The 24728-nt window shown below is 42.4% G+C and overlaps 1 protein-coding gene across 1 annotated transcript; it reads left to right on the plus strand.

The window, feature by feature from the left end:
* Positions 1–1199: 1199 nt before the first annotated feature.
* Positions 1200–23021, plus strand: RBP1 (retinol binding protein 1). Its single transcript, XM_066598192.1, has 4 exons — positions 1200–1363; positions 11358–11536; positions 18392–18493; positions 22574–23021. The coding sequence occupies exons 1-4, from the start codon at positions 1291–1293 to the stop codon at positions 22628–22630; spliced, it is 411 nt and encodes a 136-aa protein (XP_066454289.1). The 5' UTR covers positions 1200–1290; the 3' UTR covers positions 22631–23021.
* Positions 23022–24728: the final 1707 nt, after the last annotated feature.

Genomic DNA, 24728 nt, shown 5'->3' on the forward strand with positions numbered 1-24728 from the left:
TAAGGCCTCTGTTCTCCATATAGGGAACCCAGTACTATGAGTAAAGCATTATAGTTGGAGGCCCTCTTACAAGCTTTGCATCGGGGCCCGGGAGCTTCAAGTTACGCCTCTGAGCAAGAAGATAGGGCAGGTCCTATCTTTTCTTGCGTGTGAGACAAACGCTTGTCAAAATGAACCCATTGAGATAAATGGTTTTGATTCGTCATGTTACACGGGCATAATTTTCTCGTGCGCAAACACATTTATCTCTTGTGGGCTGCATTCACACGAACATATATCGGCTCGGTTTTTACGCAGAGCCGATATACGTCGTCCTCATCTGCAGGGGGGGGAGGAGGGAGAGCCAGGTGCAGGAACTGAGCTCCCACCCCCTCTCTGCCTCCTCTCCGCCCCTCTGCACTATTTGCAATGAAAGGAGGCGGGACAGGGGTGGGGCTAAGTTCCGCAAATCAGCCCCGCCCCCGTCTCACCTCCCCTCTTTGCAAATAGTGCAGAGAGGCGGAGAGGAGGCAGAGAGGGGGCGGGAGCTCAGTTCCTGCTCCTGGCTCTTCCATCCTCCCCCCCTGCAGATGAGGACGACGTATATCGGCTCGGCGTGAAAACCGAGCCGATATACGTTCATGTGAATCCACCCTAAACCTTAGGCCTATGTCAAATGAGCGTATGCGTATCTGCCATGTTTTCACGCACAACTCCGCTTATCGCTGCACTTTTTGCACTCATAAGAAAACACATTCCGATGCTCTTAGCCGTTGAACTGGCCAAATTCTTTAATGAAATTGATGCGTAATTTTGCTGCGCAAATGTGCAGTAAAATAGAGCATGCTACGGCGTTTTTTTTGTGCAATGCAATTGTACATGCAAAATACACGCTTGTGAACAAACCCATAAAATCAGTGGCTTCTATTTACTCCGTATCGCATGTGCACAGGCCTGTGCAATCCATAAAGACCAATACTACACCGAACAATCAGGAGGTCTATGATAAGCAGTCAGAGAGGGTCTAAAATGTATCCTCTTTGCGTTCGCTACATATGCTCTTGCGTGTTCATTTATCTTGGCATGCGGATGGGCAGTGGGCCAGCACACCATGTAACAGGCTATTAGTGAGCGCATCAAGCTGTGCACATTGTGAGATGTCCAGCGGGTGGGAGGTAACTTCTTGCATTGTGATAGCATTAGGAGGGGCTCTGTTACCAGCAGGATTTGAGTAACCACAAGCTCAGTGCCTCCACAGAACACACTACACCCTCCTGCCACAGCTCCAGCACCCCTACTCTTCCAGCAATCATGCCAGTTGACTTCAACGGCTACTGGAAAATGCAAAGCAATGAGAATTTTGAGGAGTACCTGAAGGCACTTGGTGAGTCAGGTTTGAGGTCAGATGTCTTGTTTTTGGCACAATCATCCGCTTTCTTGTAGTCCGGAATGTGATGAGAGGTTTTGTTAAGACTTCTCATAGATCGATGTTACAGCCCCTTTAACTAGTGAAAGGGTAAAATCCTTTGTACATCTCCATTTCCTAAGGCATTCATTAGGGGAGGCAGGAATGTTCTTCCTAAATTCCAACTTTTGGTTCCCCCACAGATCTCCTATTACACTGCTCTGATTTCACTTGGAGGAACGCCGATCTTTTACTCCATGATTTTGGCTTCTCTGTTTATCTTCCTGTTATTTATTTGTAGATTGTTGTTTGTTTTAAGAATCTTCAGTTTTGTTATTTTGTTACTTTATGTCTATTTTATATCCACTGATGTCTGTTTTTATATCCCGCAGCTAGTGAGATAAATGTGATGTTTGCCATGTGAGATTGTAAGGGATATAGCAACAAAGAAGTGATGAGCCTGTAAGAATGTGTATTTCCTGGGGAGAGAAGAGAAGTAGCAGAGCAAAAATGTTCTTCATTTAACCCTTTAGGATTGCATTATTTGCCACACGTCTGTAAGGGGGACACATTTTTAGAACACATGGTCGCACTATTGTGAACGATTACTATAGACCCCTATAGAGATCTAAATTGGGCTTAGTAGAAGTAAGCAATCCGGTTTCCTAGCCACATGCTGTACAAATGGAAAGATGTGACCACCTGAAACCAACCATAGGTTTAATTGTAGCCCTTAGTAAGCTCAATGACATTGTAGCGTCAGAATGAGTTATGTCAAATGACGGACTCGGCTCTGCTACACCCACCCCATATAGAGACTAATGATTCGATGATAAGTACTGTTTGCACTTACTTTATAGAAGCACAGCTGTATACGTGATGCTATTCTGCTCTACTGCTCGCTATTTACCTTCTACATGTTCTTACCATCTATGTAAAAGGGACTCAAACAAAGGTACTTAGTGACGTCATTATCCAGATCTGCAATGTACAGCAGATTGTTCTGATGCTCCTTCGTAGGAGTCACAAATGTGTCTCCTGCTCTTCAATACCACCAACATTACTGAAATATATGATAGGAACACTTAACCCGTATATTTAGCGATTTCTATCATGGGAGCAAGTAATAGTCTTTGTTCACAAGGGCGCAGCATCAATCACGCTGTCATACGGGTTCAGACCACAATGGATGCTCACAATGTTAGATTTGCATTAAAAAGTCTCCCAGAATATATACTTCTATGTAAAAAAAAAATTATATATATTAACTCCGTACGAGGTGGTAAGTCTAGTTAACCTGTGATTGTTTTCCATTATCACGATTTAGAGGGCCGAAAATGCCGCTGCGTCCAGCGATGGCGATTCTGTTTACCTGCTCTGTTTGGGAAGCAGGAAAGGGGAATCCCCTGGCTGAACAGCAACGTCTTATGACGGACCCGAACAACATTGACCGGACCCCATTGACTATAATGGGGTCTGTTTGGTTTCTGCTGAGCTGCCCGGCATTTTACCAGAAGAAAACGCATTGCATGTAGTATTTTGTGCTGGATCTGTGATGGAACCTCTAAATGGAGGTTCCAGCGCAGATGTGAAGGCAGCCTTATTGTTCTTAATTGTAAAAGTGTATATGACCCATCACACAATGTTCCTGGCCTGCAAATTAAGGTTTTGTTCCAAAGCTATTTCTAGTATCTGTATTCTGCCTCTAATAATATAGAGCAACATACAGAATGTCGCCACATGACTGGCGCTGTCCGGTCAATGGCACACAACTTTCTTTCTGTGACATTCTCTTTTTTTGATATTGTGCTGCATTTAAAGGTAAAGTCCCCTGGTGCAAGCACCGAGTCCTGACCGACTCCTAGGGAGATGTCACATTCTGATGTTTTCTTAGCAGACTGTTTTTACGGGGTGCTTTGCCATTGCCTTCCCTAGTCATCTTTACTTCCCAGCTAGGATGGAAGGCTGAGTCCACCTTAAGCCAGCTACCTGAACCCACAACCTTCAGGTCATGAGCGAGAGCTTAGGACTGCATTCTGCTGCCTTAACACTCTGCACCACACGAGGCTCATAAATCTACTGGTAATGTATCTATACTGGCTTTTGTACTACAAAAAGGTTGTACATCCACAATTTGTTGTCAGCCAATCGCTCTTTGGCCAACAGCTATCTTGCCCATTTGACCCATAAATATTCACACTAGGATCATCTTCATTACTGAGGGAACAGCAAGTCAGGTACGTTTAAACCTAACATACCTGATCGTTGTTGCCCCCTCCATAGAATACAATGCCTCTGCAGCACCCCCTATTAGGCCGGGTTCACATCTGTGCTGGAACCTCCGTTTGGAGCTTCTGTCGCATATCTAGTGCAAAATGCCAGAAGGAAAAGCAGTAAAAAAGCAGATTATGAAACCAATGATTTTCAGTGGTTTCCTCCTTAACCGCAATGTTTTCACATTGCGATGTCAAGAGAACAAAAAATCGTGTTATGCTCTATGTTTATGTGATATGTGTGTTTTTGTTTTTTTTTCTCCCATGTTGCCCTATGGAGCCACCTTTTTATTCATCGCAACGCAACAAACTTGTGTTGCGATTTTTAACATTAGAAAGTCCTATTGACTTTTGCCATAAAATCTCGTGGTTTTATTGCGGGAGGCAGCAATGCGATTTGAGATTATTCTAAAAAAAAAAAAAAAAAAAAAAAAAAAAGCATTGCTGATGGCCAAAAATCAGGGGAAATTTTCTTGCGTCAAAATTGCAATGAAACGAGCCTTAGAATGTAGATATTAAGCCCATCAATGTCGTTGTACTCGGCAGTATCCACAAGGAGAAACTGGACCTCTCCTGACCAAAGTCTTCCCAGCCACAAAGGGCTGAATAGTGGACTCATTAACCACATTAAAGGACGTTGGCTGCTCCGTCTCAGGTTCTGAAAGTGAACGCTACTTCAGAACTTATAATAGCCCTATACTTATAACGGGCATGGAGGTATTTCATTGTTCTTTTTCTCAACAAAATATGAGTCCAAAAAAAATGAATAACTTTTCTCATATTTTTTTTCCCAGTTTGTGATCTACTCCTCATTTTTTACCTTAAAAAGGCCTCATCGCTGTAAGCACCAGCCTTAGGGCCCTTGTACATAGAACGTGTCGTTCAAATATTGTTGGCTCATGGAAATTTGAGCGCTAATCTTTTAGTGTAAACACAGCCAACAATTGAATGACGAAGTTGTTCGCATTTTGTTAGTTTTTATGCAAAATATCGCTCCGTGTTAAAGGAGCCTTAGGCTGTTCATTTAAGGCTCATGCTACCTTACGCTACGAGTCTGAACAATCTCAAGTTCTATGGGGCATTTAATGGAGTTATTTCGGATGAGGTAAATATGGCGGCTGTCTTCCAGAAACACATGAACACATCTTGTGCTTGCTGTTGCAGCTCCACTTCACGGAGGTGAATAGGGCTAGCCTGGGTACCGCATTGGCCAGGTGTGTGACACTGTTTTTGGAAGCAGCCATGTTTCTCTCATCATGAACCATTAGCGGAGAATAGCCCTGTAAGACGGCGCATAGAGTGCCTATGGTACAAGACTGCAGCACAGCAACTCTGCGTGTCTCTGTATCAGCTCCAGGCACGCCACACTGCTGTATACACAAACCCTTTATCTCACACAGTCCACATTGCATAATTTCAAAGGTTTTTATTGAGAATGCTACAAAAAATGTACTGCGAAGAATATTCTAGTTTCTGCATCCCTGGGAAACATAAGGAAATGTAATGACATGTCATCTTCCAATATTTGAGCAAGTTGGCAAGAAAATAACAGGTCAGTTGACAAAAACTGCTTATTCAATGCAGAATTTGTGTACAAACGTGGAAGATGTTAAAAAGGTGGCCTACCGCCAAAGTGATCTTTGCAGTCTCGGACTAGCCTACAGGGGAACAGGTGAATCCTCCAGTGGGCTCTGAACCAGGGTGGGGTACGCGGCCCAACCCCTACGCATGTTGGGTGAATGGGAGTCTACTTATTCTTGCTTGCGGCATTCTCCTTATTCAATGGAAATGGGGCCAGATGTAAATGCTGCCACCTTGTTACTGAAGTATATGGAGAATGCAGCGGGGAGAAATTTTGTGAATGCTGATCAGATAATATTTGTATTAGCTGCACACTGGGCCCCCAGAATGAATTTTACTGGTGGGCCCATGGGCAACTCAGTCCAAAAATGGGGCCCAATGTAGTTTGGCGTGTATCCAGTGCTAAACCAGAGAGTGGTTGTGGATTAGGAATCATCAGGGGGTGATCTCTGGTAACTGGCCCTTCATCAAGGCTGCCAAAGAATAAGGGGATAGAAGAGAGCGCTCCATTATTGCACAGGATGGGGCATTTTATTTCACTGTTCGGTTTTTGGATCACACTTATAACATGGTTTGCCCATATGAACACATAAATAGAACAAGAAGCAATGCTGTGGTGCGTACAGTGAAATTACTTGGTGATGCGATGGGGCTCGGGTCAAGTGGCCTTATTGCCCATAGTGACCTGTCAGAGTTCAGCTTTCTTCCCTAAGCTGCACAAGAAAAATGCTATTTATTTCTACAGTAATTACAATAATGTGAGTGCAGCACGAAATGGCTACAAGAGACAGGTGTTACTTAGTGAACGAAGGTGGAGAAATCCTGCTTGCAGGGTATCTGAAGACATCTACTGAACTTTAGTCCTTTTCACTGGCACTAACAAACTGCTCAGCTTTTCTTTGCATCCCAAATCGGTCTGAAAGAAGAGTGGAGGATGTTGTATAGTCCCAACACAGCACATCGCTGAATAATTCTGCATTGTACGGTAGCTTGTCTTATATAACTGGAAGATTGCATTCAAAGGAATGGGGAATCTTTATAAATACAGAGTTCAGGACAAATGACCTTATACCAGACAACATGCATAATATACTGTATATATTGGAAAATCACACTTAAGAGCCCCTCAGACATTTTCCCGCAATTGTTATGCTTATGGTATATAATTACCCAGAGAAGACCTAGAACCTTTTTTGCACTACATTTTGCCCTCTGCTTTCCTACTGCAGGACATAGCAGCGGCAACAAGTGGGGCATGTGCCCCGGGTGCAGCAAAGAAGGAAAATGGGGATACACACACACCATCACAGCTGTATGAGCCACTAAGCACCCAATGGCAGGTGCTTAAGGCTGACCTGTTAAGTGGACAGTGATGGCTCTTAGATTATCTTTTTTCCATGAGCTACTCTGCAAAGACAAGCCTTTAATGTTATATATTGACAATGTGGCCACCCACTATGTGCCCCAGCTGCTACTGTCTTCCCTACATTCAGTATGCTCTTATATTGTATGCAGGGAAGGCTAGTAGACCACATGATAATGGATTATACAGGCCTATGACAGGTCCCATCGCCACACAAACTGCCCAACTGTAAATCTGTGGCAGTGTGTTTAAAGTACAGTTGCCAAAATTTAGGTGGGCTGCAGTTCCATAAGCAGATAGGGGTGGAAGCGTTTATGATGGCAACAGCAGCAATCAAGAAGCAACGTCTAAGCCGCTACTGCCTTCCTCTCCTTGGCTGCCGTGTGTGCGTGTGTGCGTGTGTGTGTGCGTGTGTGCGTGTGTGCGTGCGTGCGTCCCCCCCCCACCCATATTGCATCCATATAGTAAGCTCAGTTCTCTTAGCGGATCTATGTAGTAAACTCTGCTCTGGCATTGTTTCTATGTAGTAGGTTTACTTTTGATATTGTATCTATGTAGTAAGATTGGTTCTGGTATATAGCAAGCTTGGAACTTTATCTATTACCCCTGCATACAGCAGAAAGTAAAATGTACGTTGGGACACGATATGCCCAGTGGTTGGAAGCTGTGTTTAGGATATATACTTCCTATTTGTTGGGCACCTTATTTATAAGAGTTCAGTATTATGTGCTGGACAATGCGATATAAATGTGATCTATGGCTGTACTGGTGATTCACCATAGATATTATACCATCTCATTTTTAATGTTTTATATTTTTTTATTTGTTATTGCATAAATATGATCTATTCGTTACTTCTGTGTATATAATCGAATTCTTGGGAGTCTTGATTTAAATACACAGAACTTTGTTACTAGAGATGAGCGAACGTACTCGGTAAGGCCGATTTCGCAATCGAGCACCGCGATTTTCGAGTACTTCACTACTCGGGTGAAAAGATTCGGGGGGCACCGTGGGTGAGCGGGGGGTTGCAGAGGGGAGTGGGGGGAGGGAGAGAGAGAGAGGGCTCCCCCCTGTTCCCCGCTGCTACCCCCTGCTCCACCACGCCACGCCCCACCCCCCGGCGACCCCCGAATCTTTTCACCCGAGTAGTGAAGTACTCGAAAATCGCGGCGCTCGATTGTGAAATCGGCCTTACCGAGTACGTTCGCTCATCTCTATTTGTTACTGAATGTTACAAGCCTATTTATTGGAGTAATGATTGGCAAGTGTAAATGGGTACTTAATGGGGCGTATTCAGTCTGATTGCCAGCATGAACATAGTAACATACATAGTATGTTCGGCTGAATGAGGGCAATGTCCATCTAGTTCAGCCTGTTTCCACTCCCCACCCCCCCTTGTTGGTCCAGAAGAAGGCAAAATAAAAAACAATGAGCCAATTTAGCTCATTTGGAGGAAAACAATTCCTTCCTGACTATAATGGCAGCCAGAATAATCTATAGTCTATATCCTGTAATATCATAGCGCTCTAGAAAGGCATCTAGTCCCCTCTTAAACTGCTCTATGGATTTTGCCATCACCACGTCCCCGGGCAGAGAGTTCCACTGTAAATACGGCCCTGGGTGTCAACCAGGTGGACTATTAAAGGAGGTAACAAGTCCCAGTCCTAGATCTTGAGGGACAGTATTTTTAACCGCTGTCCCACCATCCCAGGCTGGTGTGTAAGAGTCCTGATGCTGGCTCCCAATTCCCTGGGCTTTGGGCAAGCTGTATTAGCCCATACTCCTAGCTCACTGGCTGCAGAGGGGCATGGCAGGCTTCTGACTCTCTTCGCCTCCCAGATCCAACTGAGAACAACTGTCTTTCTTCTGCATGGTCCATTGCCTGTCTGCTGTAGTATCCTATGAGGGTATAACCATGGGTTGTGGGACATCACACAGACTACAGTGCCAGCTTGTATGAATCTGACTGTCTTGTCTGCAGACATTGCAGAGTGTGGACTGTGTTAAAATGAAAAATGATGGGAGAAATGAAGCTAGTCATTAGGTCATGTGATGACTTTATGGCACTGGCCCTTCTTTATTTGCCTCCATCAAAGGGTCATGCTCAGGCTATTTGAACTCTCAGCATGCTAGCAATCTACAAGTGTCAGAGCATGTGGGCTATAGAGCAAAAATCTGCAGCCGAAGATTAAGCGGTGTCTTTAGCTCAGGGGTGTAGCTAAAGGCTCATGGGCCTAAGTGCAACACTTTATCTTGGGGAGGGGGGGGGGGGCTTCAAGTTACGCGAAGGTGTAACTTGAAGCTTCTGGGCTCCAATGCAAAATCTGTAACAGGGCCCCCAACTATAACGCTTTATTCATAGTACTGGGCTCTCTATATGGAGACGGGAGGCCTGATGGGGCCCCCTAAGGCTCCTGGGCCTGGGTGCAACCGCATCCCCATCCCCTATAGTTACGCCAGTGCTTCAGGTGCATCTTACAGAAATATCCTGCATGTGTGAAAGGTCCTAACAAGGGGTTTTTTTTCACTAATTCTTTTTTGTGTTTTGTTCCAAGAACCATGACCTTATCATAGCCACACAACGGCTTGTTTTTTGTGGGATAAGTTGTAATCTTAATGTCGCCACTTTGGGGTACGTATTTCTTGAATTTTTTTTTTGGGAGATGTAATTTAAAAATTATATATATATATATATATATATATATATATATATATATATATATATATATATATAATATAGTGTGTGTGTATATGTAATATTTTTTTTTTTTAAACATTTGTCATTGTTTATTTTTTACTTTGTGTATATATAACTGACATGTTACCTTCTGTTCTGCAGGTCAGTATGGCTACGGTGATTCTAAATGTATATGGATTTGTTAGATTTTTTTTTTACTACATTTTCACAATAAAACCCATTTTTAAAGCTAAATAATTGTATTTACATCAAAAAATTTCCAAGACCCAGAACATTTTATATTTTTCTGCCAACGGAACTGTGTGAGGTCTTGTTGCAGGCCAAGATGTAGTTTCTCCTGGTTCCATTTAGGCTAGTTTCACACAGGCGAGTGTGATATCGCACATGTGCTCATGACATGTTTGAGCGTCAGCGATGCTTTTCCTGACAAATAATCTCGCATCGCTGCCGCTTGCGTTTTTTTTTGTTTTTTTTCTTGTGCAATTTTCTCTCGCAATAGACAATAGTGTTAAAAATGTATCATACGAAAATTGCAAATTCGTGCGTTGTGAAGGCTCCATAGGGAAACATGAATGATAAAGAGCAGGAAGATAGGACATGCCACGATTTCGAAATCTTGCAACATAGCGTGGGAAAAACCACCATAGGTGTGAATGAAACCATTGAAAAGCATGGGTTTCATGGTTCTGCTTCATGGTTTTGTTTTATGGGAGGTGGGTGGATGAAAAATAGCAATTCTGCTATTTTTTATGCTGTTCACTGTGTGGAATGGCAGACTTAATATTTTTATAGTATGGGTCATTCTGAAGGCGGCAATACCCTAATATGCAGGGTATTTCTTTCATAAAAGGGGTTTTGTAGGGAAAAATATGTTATTTTTTCTTTTGGCTATACCCAAAGGTACCTTGTACACATGTAGTGGCCCAAAATGCATATATCTGTCCCCTCTATAATTGTCATGTCTTCACTGTGGATGCTCTGTGCACATTGTCACTATGTGTATTGCATAGCTGCAGAATGGACAGGGTTAATGTCTATGAATGTCTGGAAATGTTTTCGTGTATCCAATGCTGTCACGTGTGAAGGATATATGTGATTCCAAGATGCATGCAAAAGTCAGTCTGTTGGTCTGTCGTAGTGCCACCGTGACATCCCTAACAGCTATCCAGCCATCTCCTCAGTGGTGTGCCCTGCACCTCGGTCGCTGCACACAAGGTGATTATCACCCCAAATTATTGCTGGAAACAATCGTCCTGTGTACATGCAATCACCGACAGGGCACTGAGTGACAAATCGCTCACCTGTTGGAGACTGTCAGGCCATGTGAACAGGAGCTGCTCAATCTTTGAGCTACTGCTGTTTACTGTTAATGGAGGCGGTTGACTGGAATGATCACAGCCCACTTCGTCTCTATTCACTTGAGCGACTGCAAAGCACGAGCGATAGTTGTGCGGTAGTCCATGGGACCACGTATTGGGCACATATGCACCTGACTGCTGTCCCATGTAAAGGTTCTTTAAGATCAGAAGTTGCAATATGTCAATGCTGTTTGGAGGAGAAGACTTGGTGGGGTCAGAGGCAGGGACTGGTCATGGTGGGGGCTTAGAAAAACGGCTATTGCACGAGTTATATCGCCTAAATTTACATTACTTCATTAATTGGTGGGGGTCTCACTTACTGTGATACTTCTCATAAGTTTGGATTGGCCAAGTTGTAACTTTAAACCAACAGTAATGCAGCTGAAACGGGGCTTGTCGATGGGAAACTAAGCTCAAGCTGGCTCTATTCCAGATATTGACATTTCCCTTCTGTATGTAATGGCCATAATGCTAAGCGTAAAGAAAAATGTAAGCTTCTTGGGCCTAAGCCTCTTTCCCTCACAATCAAATGTATGTTTTGGATCACATAGAATAATTCAGCTGGAATGTCCACTTGAGCAGGAAATGCGTCGCGGATTACGAAACACGGAATGACGTTCCTGAGAGCAATCCGTTTAGGTCTGAAGAGTCTCCTTTGACTGACAATAAAATCTCTCCTCTCTTCTTCCGTATGCAGATGTGAATGTCGCCATCAGGAAAATCGCCACTCTGCTGAAGCCAGACAAAGATATTATTCAGAATGGCGAGCACATGGTCATTAAAACGCTGAGCACTTTCAGAAACTACATCATGGAGTTTGATGTGGGAAAGGAGTTTGAAGAGGATTTGTCTGGAGTAGATGATCGCAAATGCATGGTAAGAATTAAGGCCAGATTAGCCCATTTCTTTAACAAAAGGTGCCTTATTGAGAAGATTAGTTCTGTATTCCCTTAGTGTACTAGTTCTACCACCTCTGCTGGAAGGCGATTTCATGAACTTTGCACTGTTGTACAAGAGCTGTCCTTTCATATGTCCTTCTCGCCTACACGCTGTAAGCAGTCTGTCATGGCACAGTCTCTGCTTACTTCTTAGTAGTTTGAATACAAGTGTATATAGAACATGGTGGAATTAGTGCCGCCATATCCTTCCAAGTCTTGGACCATGGGGATGACAAGGACGTGCCTTAATCCATATGTAGAGGGGAAAATAAAACTGATCATTGAGAAGAATCCAGTAACAGATTACACATAAATTAGCAGAAAATGGACTGCTGAATGGTCTTTAGATGGCTGAATAAGTCCAAATAGTATAATTTACATGTTTTGGGGGTTTTTTCGGTTTCTTTATTACTGGACGCACACTTCCCAATCTACAGTACAGTACAGAAATTTATTTATTTTTTACTATTTCTGTTGCCCTAGACTCCCGTCAATCAGCTGATCCTTCAGCCCACTGTCATTGTAGCTGGGTCAGATGTCCTCGGTGGTCAGGGCTGGAAGTGTAGTTGAGTCTCGTTCCCATTAATAGGAGCAGTGCCTCCTATTACGCTTTTGGCTCCTCCTTGTAGTCAAAGCTAGAAGTATAAATGCCCATCAGTATATTTCTTGAGTATGATTATGAATCAACAAACCCAGTCAATACTTTAACCCCTTAGTAACTTCAACATGCCTTTTTACTGACCTCACTAATGGACTTTAAGACAGCGGCCTGGCTGACAACTGATAGTGAGGCTCTTGCTTTAACAGTCAGCAACAGAGAAACCTGAGATCCTGGCAGTTTAACTCCTTGCATGCCGCAATCAATAGTAACTGCAGCATGTAAGCAGATGATGTGGAAGCGGCTCCTCCAGTCTCCCATCAGCATTCTACAATGCGATCGTAGGCTGTCGGAGGTCTAACAAAGGTCTCCATGTCTGCTGTGTAACTCAGCCTACTAGACCCCATCTCCTGCAGACTCTAAGGGCTCATGCCCACGGACGGAGCGGAATATGCCAAAAAACTCCCCGCGGTCCCCATTAATACTATGTTAATGGAGACCTCCCGCCACGGAAAAAACATGGTAATTTTTTTCCCGTGGCGTAAATCCGTGGCAAGATCTTGGATGTGAGGACTGGGCTATTAGGGTCAATAGAACCTAATAGCTGCGTTATTGCGCGCAGATTTACTATGTAGTTTAGCTAGGGTTCTTTTTCAGGGTAGATCTTATTTTCGGAGGAACACAGTAATGATTTGAACAAATGCATCTTGAAGTTCTCTTCAGAGACTAAAAAAATAATGCACAGTGATACACAGCTGTCAATCACTGATAGCTCCGCCCATTGGACTGTTCAGCTCAGAATGAGCAGAGATATAAATGAATAAAGCACAAGTTATACTGAATCTTCCCCCATAAATCTATATATCAATCTGCTCAGCTCCTCCTGCCCTATAACATCAGGTCTGTGGTTTGGACAGCATTTACAAGCTGACAGATTCCTTTTAATGAATCTAGATGCTCTGTTAAATCTAGAGGTATAATGGGGGGTCAAACTTGAGGTTATATGATTATAATAATTAACTGCTATAACAGCTGAATGCTACAGGAAAATGTTCCAGGGTCATTATCTGGCCTTTTAGCCATTACTGTGGGCTCTGCAGTCATTTCCAGTGATGAGAATATACAAAGCCTGACATTACTGATGGATGTGCTCACTGCATCTGGATATCTTCTGCGAGTGCATCGGGTTCTGCCTCCCACTCCACTACTGTAAACACCCATTTCCTTTTTAGTTTGTTCACCCTGGGTGAAGTTATCTCTCCATGTGAAGGTCATGCTGACTGTTTATCTTTTGGCAAATGCATACAAATGGTATCTTTTCACAAACCCTAGTTTAAAAAAAATAAAATAAAAAAAAAAATAAAAAAATAATAAAAAAAAATATATATATAAATTTTTTTTTTATTTTTTTTTTACAGATTAAGGTTAGTGACACTGAAACAGGGAATGTAGGATTAGGGGCTTCTACTCACAATTGTCTTAGATTGACATCAACATATGCCTTTCATTCACTCTTTGTGCCACTTTGTTTCACATGGTCTGTAACAGAGCTGTTAAGTGTGTATAAAGTGGATTGCCACTTAGTGATATCTCTTTATAGCTAAAGAAGTTCAAAAGTCTGCGCGGAGCAATTTCTTCAGATATTGTGATAGCCTTGGAAGCTTATTTATGCATAAGAGCAACAAATCTCCAGCAAAAACTCTGTATACTGCTTTATTATTGAGTTCAGTGTACAGACAGTATATAGGAAGTCGCCCCCTAGTGGTGGCAGCAGTCAGAATGTCTGATTTTAGAAATATAAAGGGAGTTGATCGAATTCAATGTTTTCTGGCATTAAAAAGTTGCACATTTTGGTGTAAATCATACTTGAACAAAAATTTGCGGATGTTTTCAATTTTCTGTTGCTCTTGCCCCTTTTGTAAAATAAAATGGAGGCACTTATTGGGAACTGCAAAACTGCCATTAAAGGGGTTGTCCAGGACTTTTACTATTGATGATTTATCCTCGGGATAGGTTATCAGTAGTTGATTAGTGGGGTTCTACCTTGATTTCAGTGGGAGCGGTGTCTGTAGTGTCAAACCAGGCCACTGCAATAAGAACAGTAGTTATTTGCTTCCAACGCTCTCCACAGTGGATCGGCGGAGATCATGAGCGACAGACCCCTGCCAATCAACTGATGACCTATGCTGTCCGGTCCCAGACAAGGCCTTTTAATGGCGCTGCTTACACCAAGCATTCAGCTGTATTAGGTTGTCCTATTCTCAGTTTATAGCAAATCCAACAGACAGCGCTGATGAGCTCTATCCACTTTATTTTACAAAAGGGGAGAGGGTGCAGAAAATTGGATATATCTGCAAATCTTTGCTCAAGTATGGTTTGCACCAAAATTTGCAATTTTTTTTTTTGCCAGAAAACTGGTTCATAAATGTGATAAATTCCCTTCATAATTTTAAAATGGCTTTTAGTTACATAGTACATGTATATAAGACATGTTAGTTACATGAATTGATACTTGGATCGGTCCCCATTGGGGCTCAGAATGTATATTTACCTATTTGTATGTTTTTGGATATAACTGGCTGACTGCCGCTACCACCAGGGGGTGACTTCCATATATTAAAGGCTATACCATGCCTGCTGGAGATTTGGTGATCTCTATGATAAATAATCCCAGACAACCCTTTTGTACATGGCGCATAAAATGGTAGGAATAGTACCATTAGGCCATTAACTTATGCAAGGTAAGAGGTGGTTGCTAATTGCTTTCAGCCAAATACATGTGGGTACTACAGTAACAATGCCTCTCTGGAGGAGATAGGGGATTATATACGGCGCAGAGCCTGTTAAGTTTGTTCCAATATGGTTGGTTATCATGACCATCAGGTGAAATGATGATCATAAGACCAAAGTCACCAGAGCTGAAGGCTACAAGTAACCGCTAAATTTGGATCTTAGTGCTCCTGTCAAGGACACAATTTCCAGTAGAAGAATGGATACAAATATAAGTTCCCAGCACACATACTGAATGTAGCCATAGGGCCCATTTATATGCTGTGTTGTACCAAAGTCAGAAACTCTATCATTTGTCTTTAGGGAGAGCACCTAGACCAGGGGTCCCCAACTCCAGTCCTCAGGGACCACCAACAGGTCATGTTTTCAGGATCTCCTATGGTAAGAACACCTGTGGCAATGTCTGAGGCACCAACAATAATTACATCACCTGTGCAGCACTGAGGAAATCCTGAAAACATGACCTGTTGGCGGTCCCTGAGGACTGGAGTTGGGGAACACTGACCTAGACGGTGAGTGAAGAGACTCAAAAGGCCATTCATGCTCCTCCTGGGTAATATGCAAATAAGGGAGATGGAATAATACCTCCACAGTAACACCTATTGGAAGGCAGCATTCCTTCGAGCCAAAGTTAAACTCTTCATACAAGTTTTGTAACAATGACTGGGAATTCAAAGCAAAGCCAGACTCCATGTACAGACAGCTGTTTCAGGGTATCTGCCCTTCATCAGTGTACAGTAGGAGTCTGGCTTTGCTAGCAAGAGGCCTGTGACGGCGGTCAGAAACGCTATCTTTTCTCCTTAGGGAGAGCACCTGGATGGCGAGTGAGAAGACTGAAAAGGCCAGAAGTGGGACGTACATCTATAAACCTTTTCTGGCATATCTGTGGATATATTGATTTAATGTCTGAGATGGGTATACCCCTAACATAACAAAAAGCCACTGGGGGGAAAAAGTCAATTTAAATGTTGCTGCAAGTGTCAAGTTACTGCATGGTATAAACTGGAGCTCTGTTCGGTATATATGCTAGTAGATTTCTTTGGCATATGCGCAGAATGAAAAACCAAATGCTATGTGAATAGAATCTAACCTTAGTTTTAGTTCCATGTTTGCATTTTTAGAGCACGAGTGTAATAGGTTTTTCATGTGCACCAAAAAAAATCAGTAGGCGAGTCGACCCAATTGATGTAATTTTAAAACTCCCACTGAAGTCAATGGGGGCTTGAAAAAAAAAGTGCGCACACAAAGGACATGTAAAAGTGTTTTTCTTTTGTTTTTTCACACCATCTGACTTGATCCGTGGGGAAAAAATCACATGTGTGACTGACTGCATCTACTTTGATGGGTCTGAGTTCTATCAGTGCAAACTTGGATGGAACTCGCAATAACTTGCCCGTGTGATTAGACCCTAGACTGCAGTTTAGCTCAAAGATGATTGCCACCAGTGGATACAATGCAGCAAACTCTGTGCTACTCATGTTCTTTGATATGGTCCTAGTTACAGTATCAAGGCCTCCCAAAAGAAATGGCTACATGACAAATTCAGCTCTACTACATTAGTATTCTTCTAGCTCCCTTCCCTTACTGTAAATGTATCTGGGCCAGTGTTGTAAATCCTTCCAGAAAAGTTGCTAGTTGATTGTCTACAAGATATTTTAGTACTTATTAATGTCTCAAAGGTTACTCCACGTACACCAGAGGGGAAAGGACAAAGTTAACTACATACAAGGCCGAGCTAATTCTTAATCAGACTGTGTAAGATCTGAGTGGGGGTAGGTCTATCCATTAGACTACTGCTTAATCCTGCTCCCATATAATATAAAAGGGGCTTTAAGTTTTAGCATGAGTTTTTATTAACTCCTTGGGTGCAGCAGGTAAACAATTCAGAAGAAAATGGTATGACATGACAATGTAAAGGGTTCTATAAGGGGATGAATACTAACTCTAATGTAAAGCTCTTAAGGGGTTGTTTCATGACATGTTTTATCAATCATGCAGACAGCCCGGTGCCAAAGTGAATGTGCGCCACAACTCCGTGGCTGAGTCAACTACCGTATCTCTGGCGGTCCCATTGAAGTGGATGGAGCAATAGTGCGCATGTGCGGCCACTTATTCCATTCACTTTGGGACTGAGCCGCGTCTGCATGACTGGTAAAACCCCTTTAACTTTCTTTAACACCACTGCTGGCCAATTCCACATCCCCTGACCAGCGGCGCTAGAGGTGGCCAGGTGCCCAGTGAAGTGGCCTAAGGCTGGGTCCACACGTGGCAGATTTGCCTCAGAATTTTCGTTCAAACGTTCCGCACAGACATTCAGCAGTATTTACAGTGGTAGCAAAATGAATGAGATTTTGAAATCTCGTCTACAGGCTGCGGAAAAAACTGCAACAAACCCAAGCAGAAATTGACATGTGGTGTGAAATTCCATGCAGTGCTGCTGGGTTGGTGTGGAAGTGCTGTTCGACCCTTGTACAGTGGCGATACTGTAGGCGCAGCTCTCATTGAAATCAATGGGACCCAAGTCTGCAATTACAAGCACAGCTCCCATTGATTTCAATGAGGGCTGCACCAGCCGCGACTCACTACCTAGAAAACCATTTTAATGTCGGCTGAGCGATTCCCAGCTTGAGAGCTGTGGCACCCCGGTTGGGGATCATTAACCCTCTCTAATCTCCAGATTTCCCCATAGGACATATAAATAGGGGTTCTCATTCTGGGACTCTGTAATTCATGCAGCTGTCTGGTCTTGATAAACATCCACAGTATATAATGTCTTTGTGCATAATGCCTCACCATGGTGCATAGTGTGCTATAAAATGTGCAACAGATAGTCTGATGAATCTAAATGTATTACTAAATATTGGGATCTTGTAATGATCCTTGTACAATAATCAAGAAGAAACCTTCAGCGTGCTCACTGGTTCTGATACTAAGTGGCTTCTGACTATACACAAGTTGATCTGTTATGCTTCATGCAAAGTACACAAGCAGCAGAACAGGCTTATTGATTCATTCTGAAGCTTCACGGATCATAAAGGTAGACCAAAGATACTGGAAGAAGAAACTAGTACGGTGTTCTAATTCATACATGGTAAGTGAGGAGCTTCAAGTAGGATATATATATACACACACATATACATGATTGCTTGGATTCCAACTCTGTGTGTTTGTAGTCCACATTTGTATGAATTATGCAGCAGCACATATGCTTTCAATTCCAGTTTGAGTCAAAGATGATTAAACCATGAAGTATTCCATTATGACATCAGTGGAGAGCCCTGAGATACTGGCAGCACATACAAGCCATGTTCTAAACCACATAGTCGTGGTGTTCTGACTTATTTTGTTTACTTCTAGAGTTCTATGTGACTTATTCTTGCAATGTCTCATCTCCATCTTCTTTAGACAACCGTCAGCTGGGAAGGTGATAAACTGGAATGTGTACAGAAAGGTGAAAAGGAAGGACGTGGCTGGACACAGTGGGTGGAAGGAGATGAATTACACCTGGTACAGAACCCTCTCTTTTGTGTTCATGTATAATTACTAATGTTGCTTCTCAAGCCTTAAGGCCCATTTACATGCAAAGACAATCTGTCAAACGATTGAAAGATTGTCAGTTTTAGCGATCGTTTTGCATAAACTGCAAATGGACACTAATGTCCATTAGCAGTTTATTACCTTCATTTGCATGTAAATGAGCCTCCAGCAGTTGTTTGCAAATCCCAGCATGTGGTCTGGACTTTGCACTCAGCTGCATTGTCTTAGCCCGCAGCAGCTTGTGCAATCAGCTGAATACAATGTAATTCAGCTGCGACCGTGGAGAACACAGCGTGTGGTCCCTATCATCTCTCTCCGGCTGAACGATAGATTTTAAGCTTGCCTAAAAATCATCGTTTGGCCGAAGAGTGAAAGATGGAAGCGTTCGCTGCCATAGTTTGAACGAATTTGAGCGATAATCGTTGCGTGTAAATGGAGCTTTATTCTAAAATGCTTTGAGTTCTATTTGCTGCATTAATTAGAGAGAACAAGTCAAACATCTGAATTCACAACCAAATGAACATAAATTGTTCTTGTGAGCCGCATGGACAAACCTTGCGTAGTCTGATCTTGGAGACCTATTCCCTTGTATCCTACTTCTTTCAAACACGTCATGTGTGATGGTATTGTGACGCAGATTTGAGATACGATGCAGCAAGAGGAGTAACAAAAATATACAATATTTACAAACAAAGGAATGAAGGTAAACATGGTTATACTGTTTCCTTTTAAATAACTTCTTGCTACCTATGGTTAACTAGATCATTGGAAAAAGAATTCTTTCCGTACAATGTGAAATAACAGTAGAACCTGAAGAACAATATCAATAACTGTTTGGGAAGGTCAGTCCTGTTTTACAGAAATACAGATCATGTAATGTCGCACAACATTCCTCTTTAGGGATTAACACTCCAGTACTACCAATACGACCAGTCAAAATACAGTGTATTAGATCCCAGTTGAAGTGTCTCACTTGCTCAAGACTCCCATCCGATCCTCCCTCACTCCGTACCAATATCTCAGTCCTTAAACGAGGGCATGAGCAATAGAAGTTTGCTAAATAGTCCAAGTCCTCAGGTATGGTGTCTTCCTGTACAACAAGCCTATTGATTAACTAATGGCGTCTCTAACTGTGTGCACACTGACTATGTGGATTGAGGCCGGCCTCCCTTACGGTTTGTCAGCCTGCAGCTTCCACTGACCCCAGCGATCCCTCGGCATTGCCTGGGGATTCAGGAGCATCATTCTGTGCTTCCACTCTTCATCCTTTTTGTCTCTCTAAGTAAGGGTAATTCCAACTCCTCTGCTCTCTCAGCCAGTAGTCTCCTGTCTGATGTCTTCTCCTTTCTCAGTCCTGCAGGCAACATTTCCTTTCCCATTACATTGTCTCTGCACTCCAGCTGCACAGCATCAGCCAATCAGCAAGTGCCCCTTAAGCATGCTCATTTCGGGTGAACCAAAACTTGGTGTAAATTTTGAAACAAAATATTTCGGCAAAGTTACGGGTGCATTTTACGGTCTACCACCATAGTAGCATTTTTAACCCTTTGTAGGAGTCGCTTTGTACACTTTTGGTAGCAGTTCGGGTGAAATAGAATGGAAATGCAGGTTTACATTCCTACTAGTCTGATGACTAGATCTGCATAGATGCTGTATACACACAACTTTTTGATATTTCTGATTAAAGTAATATTGCTTTTAGTCCAGTTTGCAATGATCTGGAAATCTCACTAGGGTGATACCGACCATTAACTTTCCCAAACCCACTACACTTCTATTGCATAGACTTGAAAAATATTAAATACAAAAAAAAAAAATCTGTTTCCTCCTAAAAAGCTAGTTCTTCTATTTTCTGTTTTAATGAGTACATTTGTGTTCCAAGTGCAGCTAACCATTCTGTTTAGTTTTCACATGCAAAGAAAGTCTTTTATTTGGCATCTATTAATATCAAACACGGAAGGAGAAATCTACATTGGAGAATCTTAAAGGCCTCTCTTGTGCAAGTTAGAGCCCCGAGATAAAAGCCTCGATTGGACATGAGCAATGTTGAACCAACTTGCTTCAAACACAAAGACTCCATTCTCCACATCCCTCTGCTGAACCGTAGATGCCGCTGCTTTTCCAAGATATCTTCTTTCATCTTCCCCTCATCTTTTGAATTCTTTAACAAAACCACATAGATTCCTGCAGCAAAAATAAGAGTGTATTTGCCTAAGTAGAGCGCGGGAGAAGTGGTAGACTGAGTCATTCTTTTGTCCGTCCAAGTGGTGCTCTAGCAATTTTTCAGTTAAGATTGCTTTTAGCTAAAACAAACAAATTGAATATAAAAACCTCAGTACAAGGCTGTGATTTATGGTGAAGAAGGTACGTGGCGTCCTCCGGTGATGAAAAAGTTGATTAATAGGAAGAGGAAACAAGAAATCATTCACAATTTGCACAAAAAATGGTGCATTGCACATATTAACACATGCTACAGCATGAACTGGGCAGTGCCCACTAAGGCACACTCTTTTAAAGCTCCCTCTATGCTGGGTTAGGAAGGTGACGTATTTCAGGCAGGGTGGAAAAACTGTACAGATGCTCCCAGTAGCGTGCAAAAGGGACACTGGGTCCCTATAGCAAAAGTATAAAATGAAGTATTTCAGTAGTTGACTGGTTGCAACTGTCCAAACAGCATCTGGTTGTAAGCAGCACTGTTAGGGGGGGGGGTGGTAATGAAGGGACCATTGTACTCTACCACAACAGCGTGTTTTTTTTTCCGTCTTTTTTTAAAATCCTTCTTTTTCCTAACCTCTTTCCACCTGAATTCCCCCCCCCCCCCCCCCCCCCTCAAATAAAGAAAAAATTCTACTCAGCAACTTTAACAAAACAGACTTGGATACAACAACCCACCTACAATATACCTCTAAATAATGCAGTCATCAGATAATAGTCAGATGCCAGTTAAACACAGTAATAGTGATCACCGTGCAGTTACCGCAAGCAAGCTCAGGTAATGGCTCCTCTGGCTAACTTGAGTCATCCATTTTTGTTTTTCTTCTCTCTCAGCTCAGACCACCATGATGCCTCCTTCTATCCAAGACTTGTCTCTGCATACTCTCCCCTTCCTGCTGCTATCCCCAGTGCCTCCCCATAATGCTACTGCCCCCTCTGTAGCTCAACACAAGCATGGTTCCTCGTGCTAGTTGCAGGATAAACTCAGATGTCGAGCTGTTCTATTCACAACATAACTGGAGTCCTCCCCGGGAGTACATGGTGTGCAGGAGGAGTCGAGCCATGTTGTAAATAGATCAGCATGACTTCCATCTAGCAAAATAAATGCAAGCATCAGCCTCTTGATGTAATTGCTGGCTGGCAACTCTAACTAAACCAGAAGTCCCAACCCCTTGTGGTTAGCAGGCTTTCTTCTAACACAGCTGATGGTCTTGACCACACTGTATATTAATAGGAGTAAAGTCTATTAAAAATATGACCATGTGATGAAACACTCGGGGTATGCTCACACTGCGAATTCTGTCACGGAATCCACCTGCCAAACAGCAGAAACCTTGTGCAGATCCACAGTTAGTCCTGTTAATGGGCAAAATCCACGTGCAGAATCTCCAATGCCTTTCCGCACATATCAGCAGAAAGAAGGAATATGTTACTACTTTGTGGGTTTCTGTGCAAAAACACACGGGAAATTCTGCATGTGCACTTTGCCCATGGATTGGATTAAATCCAGGTGCAGGAAAAAATGTGTCAGATTTCATTGTGTGAACATGCCCTCTTAACTCTTATATTAAAATATGGAGCTGTGAACAGTTGTAAAGCCACGAGTAGGGGCTGAGAACCATATGGAGTTCCAAGCTACTGGTTGGGGGAACCTTGGATTAGATATGGATTATATCCCCTTAGTATTCCATCAATCTTCAACATTCCCCTCCCTGTCAACCCCTCTAATGTTAACAGTCATACAAATATTTCTAGCAGTTATGCATATACCATAAGTTTATTGTTGCTTCTTTTGTGATTCTTACCTCCTTTTCTGACCTGTGTTTTTTCTTCTAGGAGATGCGGGTAGGAGACATCGCCTGCAAACAAGTTTTTAAGAAGGTTCAACAGTGACGCCGACTTTAAGACTGTAGCAGTCACCATCCTAGAAATCCTTAGAGAATTCCTTCCCTTCCCGCAGCCGTATTGGTTATTTTGACCACATGACTATTTTAGGGTCAGATATTCTGTGATTTATTTTTTTCGGTTTCCTTTATAATGTGCTGTTAGATGCCTTGATAAAAACCTTAACCTGATTTTACATTGTGTCATTCAATTGTTTCCAGGGACTCATCAGCTACATAAAAATAACTCGCTGACATAATGACTGTTACAAAACTGTATTGTTTCCTTTTTTACCAAACTGTCACAATGCAACTCATGAAATGCAATCACGGAAAATTCAATTTTGTTAGACCTCTGCCATGTTGTGCTTAAGAATAAATTACATAAGTTCCAGCTATGAGCTAAAGTCATTTTTTTTCTTTTAAAAGATATAAAATATTCACATATTTGTACTTTTATTGGCACACTTGATCAGTTTAGTAAGGTTTGAATCCTATAAGCTTGAAGGGGTTCTCTGAGAGAACTTTTTTTTTTTTTTTCTAAAAACCAGTCCCCCATTTGTAAAAAATAAATAAATTTTAAAAAGCTCATATTCTCCTCACAGATCTCTGTTGTATACCCCATTTGCAGCTCCGGGTCTCCCCTGTGACGTAATATTTACAGGCTGCAGCAGCCTGTGTACATGAGATCACACGCTGCTGCAGTCAATGATAGATCTCAGTGAACAAATAATGAGCTTTGTCATTGGTTGCAGCTGCCTGTAAATGATACCTCCTGCTGTGGAGCTGGACACAGTAGGGAGCCGGGAGGGCGAGTATCAGCTCTTTATTATCTTATTACTATGTGGGACTGGGTCTTTTAAAAACATTTTTTTCTCGGACAACCCCTTTAATTCCCCTGCCATTATTGGCAGGAGTCAAACGTGACATTCCTAGGTCTCAGTGTAAAATCTGTTACACAGCCTCCAAACTAGCATTTCTCATGTATAATATTGGTAACCTCTCGTGGCAGAGGAGCCTTTGAGCCCCCTAACGCACTAGGGCATTGGTGTGACTACTATTCCTGCATAATGTATTTTTGTATGTTTTTTTTTTTGTTGTTTTTTTGTTTTTTTTTGTGCTCCATTGTCCCAAAGGTTTAAAATAAAACCCACAACTACAGAGCACCTCATTTGTGTATCAGCTAGGCCATATACCAGTCCCGTAGAAATCTGGTGGTTGCCCGCTCCTCTCTCCTCTACTGGCGTCTATGGATGAATAGTAGCTGTAAGAGCTCTGTACGGCACATACTAGGCCAAACCATGAACAGCATGAACCCCGGACGGATATGTACAGTTCGCTCATGTATGTCTTTATCCTGAAACACTATCATTTCAGAATAAACCTACTTTGAAGATGCAGCCAGAACAGACCTGAGTCACGGGTGGTGCCATGCCGGCATTTCCTCGCCCGTATCATGTAGAGTGACGGCGCTCTCAATACACAATAGCCCAAGGGCTTTAAAGGGATATGTGGTTCTTTGAACAGAGTATTTCCATCCTCCTAACATTATGCACATTACTAGGATATGGCTGATTGTGGTCTGACTCCCAAAGTCTATTTTGATAAAGACCAGGATGGTTGAAACGTTGCTGTGAAGGAGGAATAGAGGGGTCTCTAACTTTTGCAGCTGATATGCTGTCCTGTATGATTCCTTTTGTGGATGGTGAGTCTGGGGATTCCAGAGTATTGCGACTTTACGAGCTGCTATCCTCCCGCTGTATGCGGATTGCTGTGCAGTTGGCTTTTTTTTAATTTTTTGCTTCAGACATGCTGATTTCAGTGGTCTGTCACTTCTATGGTAAAAGTATATTTTGCAAGAAACGACTGTCGGGTGCGTTGGTTTTTGGCGATAATTGTCTTGTGTAAAAGTGTTTTTTATGTGTAGGATAAATCGCTAAAGGCAGTAGAAACCCCAAAAGAAAAAAATTTGGGAATCGCAGAAAAGGCCCCCGTTAAAGCATATCTTTTAATGGATTACAATAAAATACCATGTATACTCGAGTATAAGCCTAGTTTTTCAGCACATTTTTCATGCTGAAAAAGCTCCCTTCGGCTTATACTCGAGT

The sequence above is a fragment of the Eleutherodactylus coqui genome, chromosome 1 (genome assembly GCF_035609145.1).
Source record: "Eleutherodactylus coqui strain aEleCoq1 chromosome 1, aEleCoq1.hap1, whole genome shotgun sequence".
Classification (NCBI taxonomy): Eukaryota; Metazoa; Chordata; class Amphibia; order Anura; family Eleutherodactylidae; genus Eleutherodactylus; species Eleutherodactylus coqui.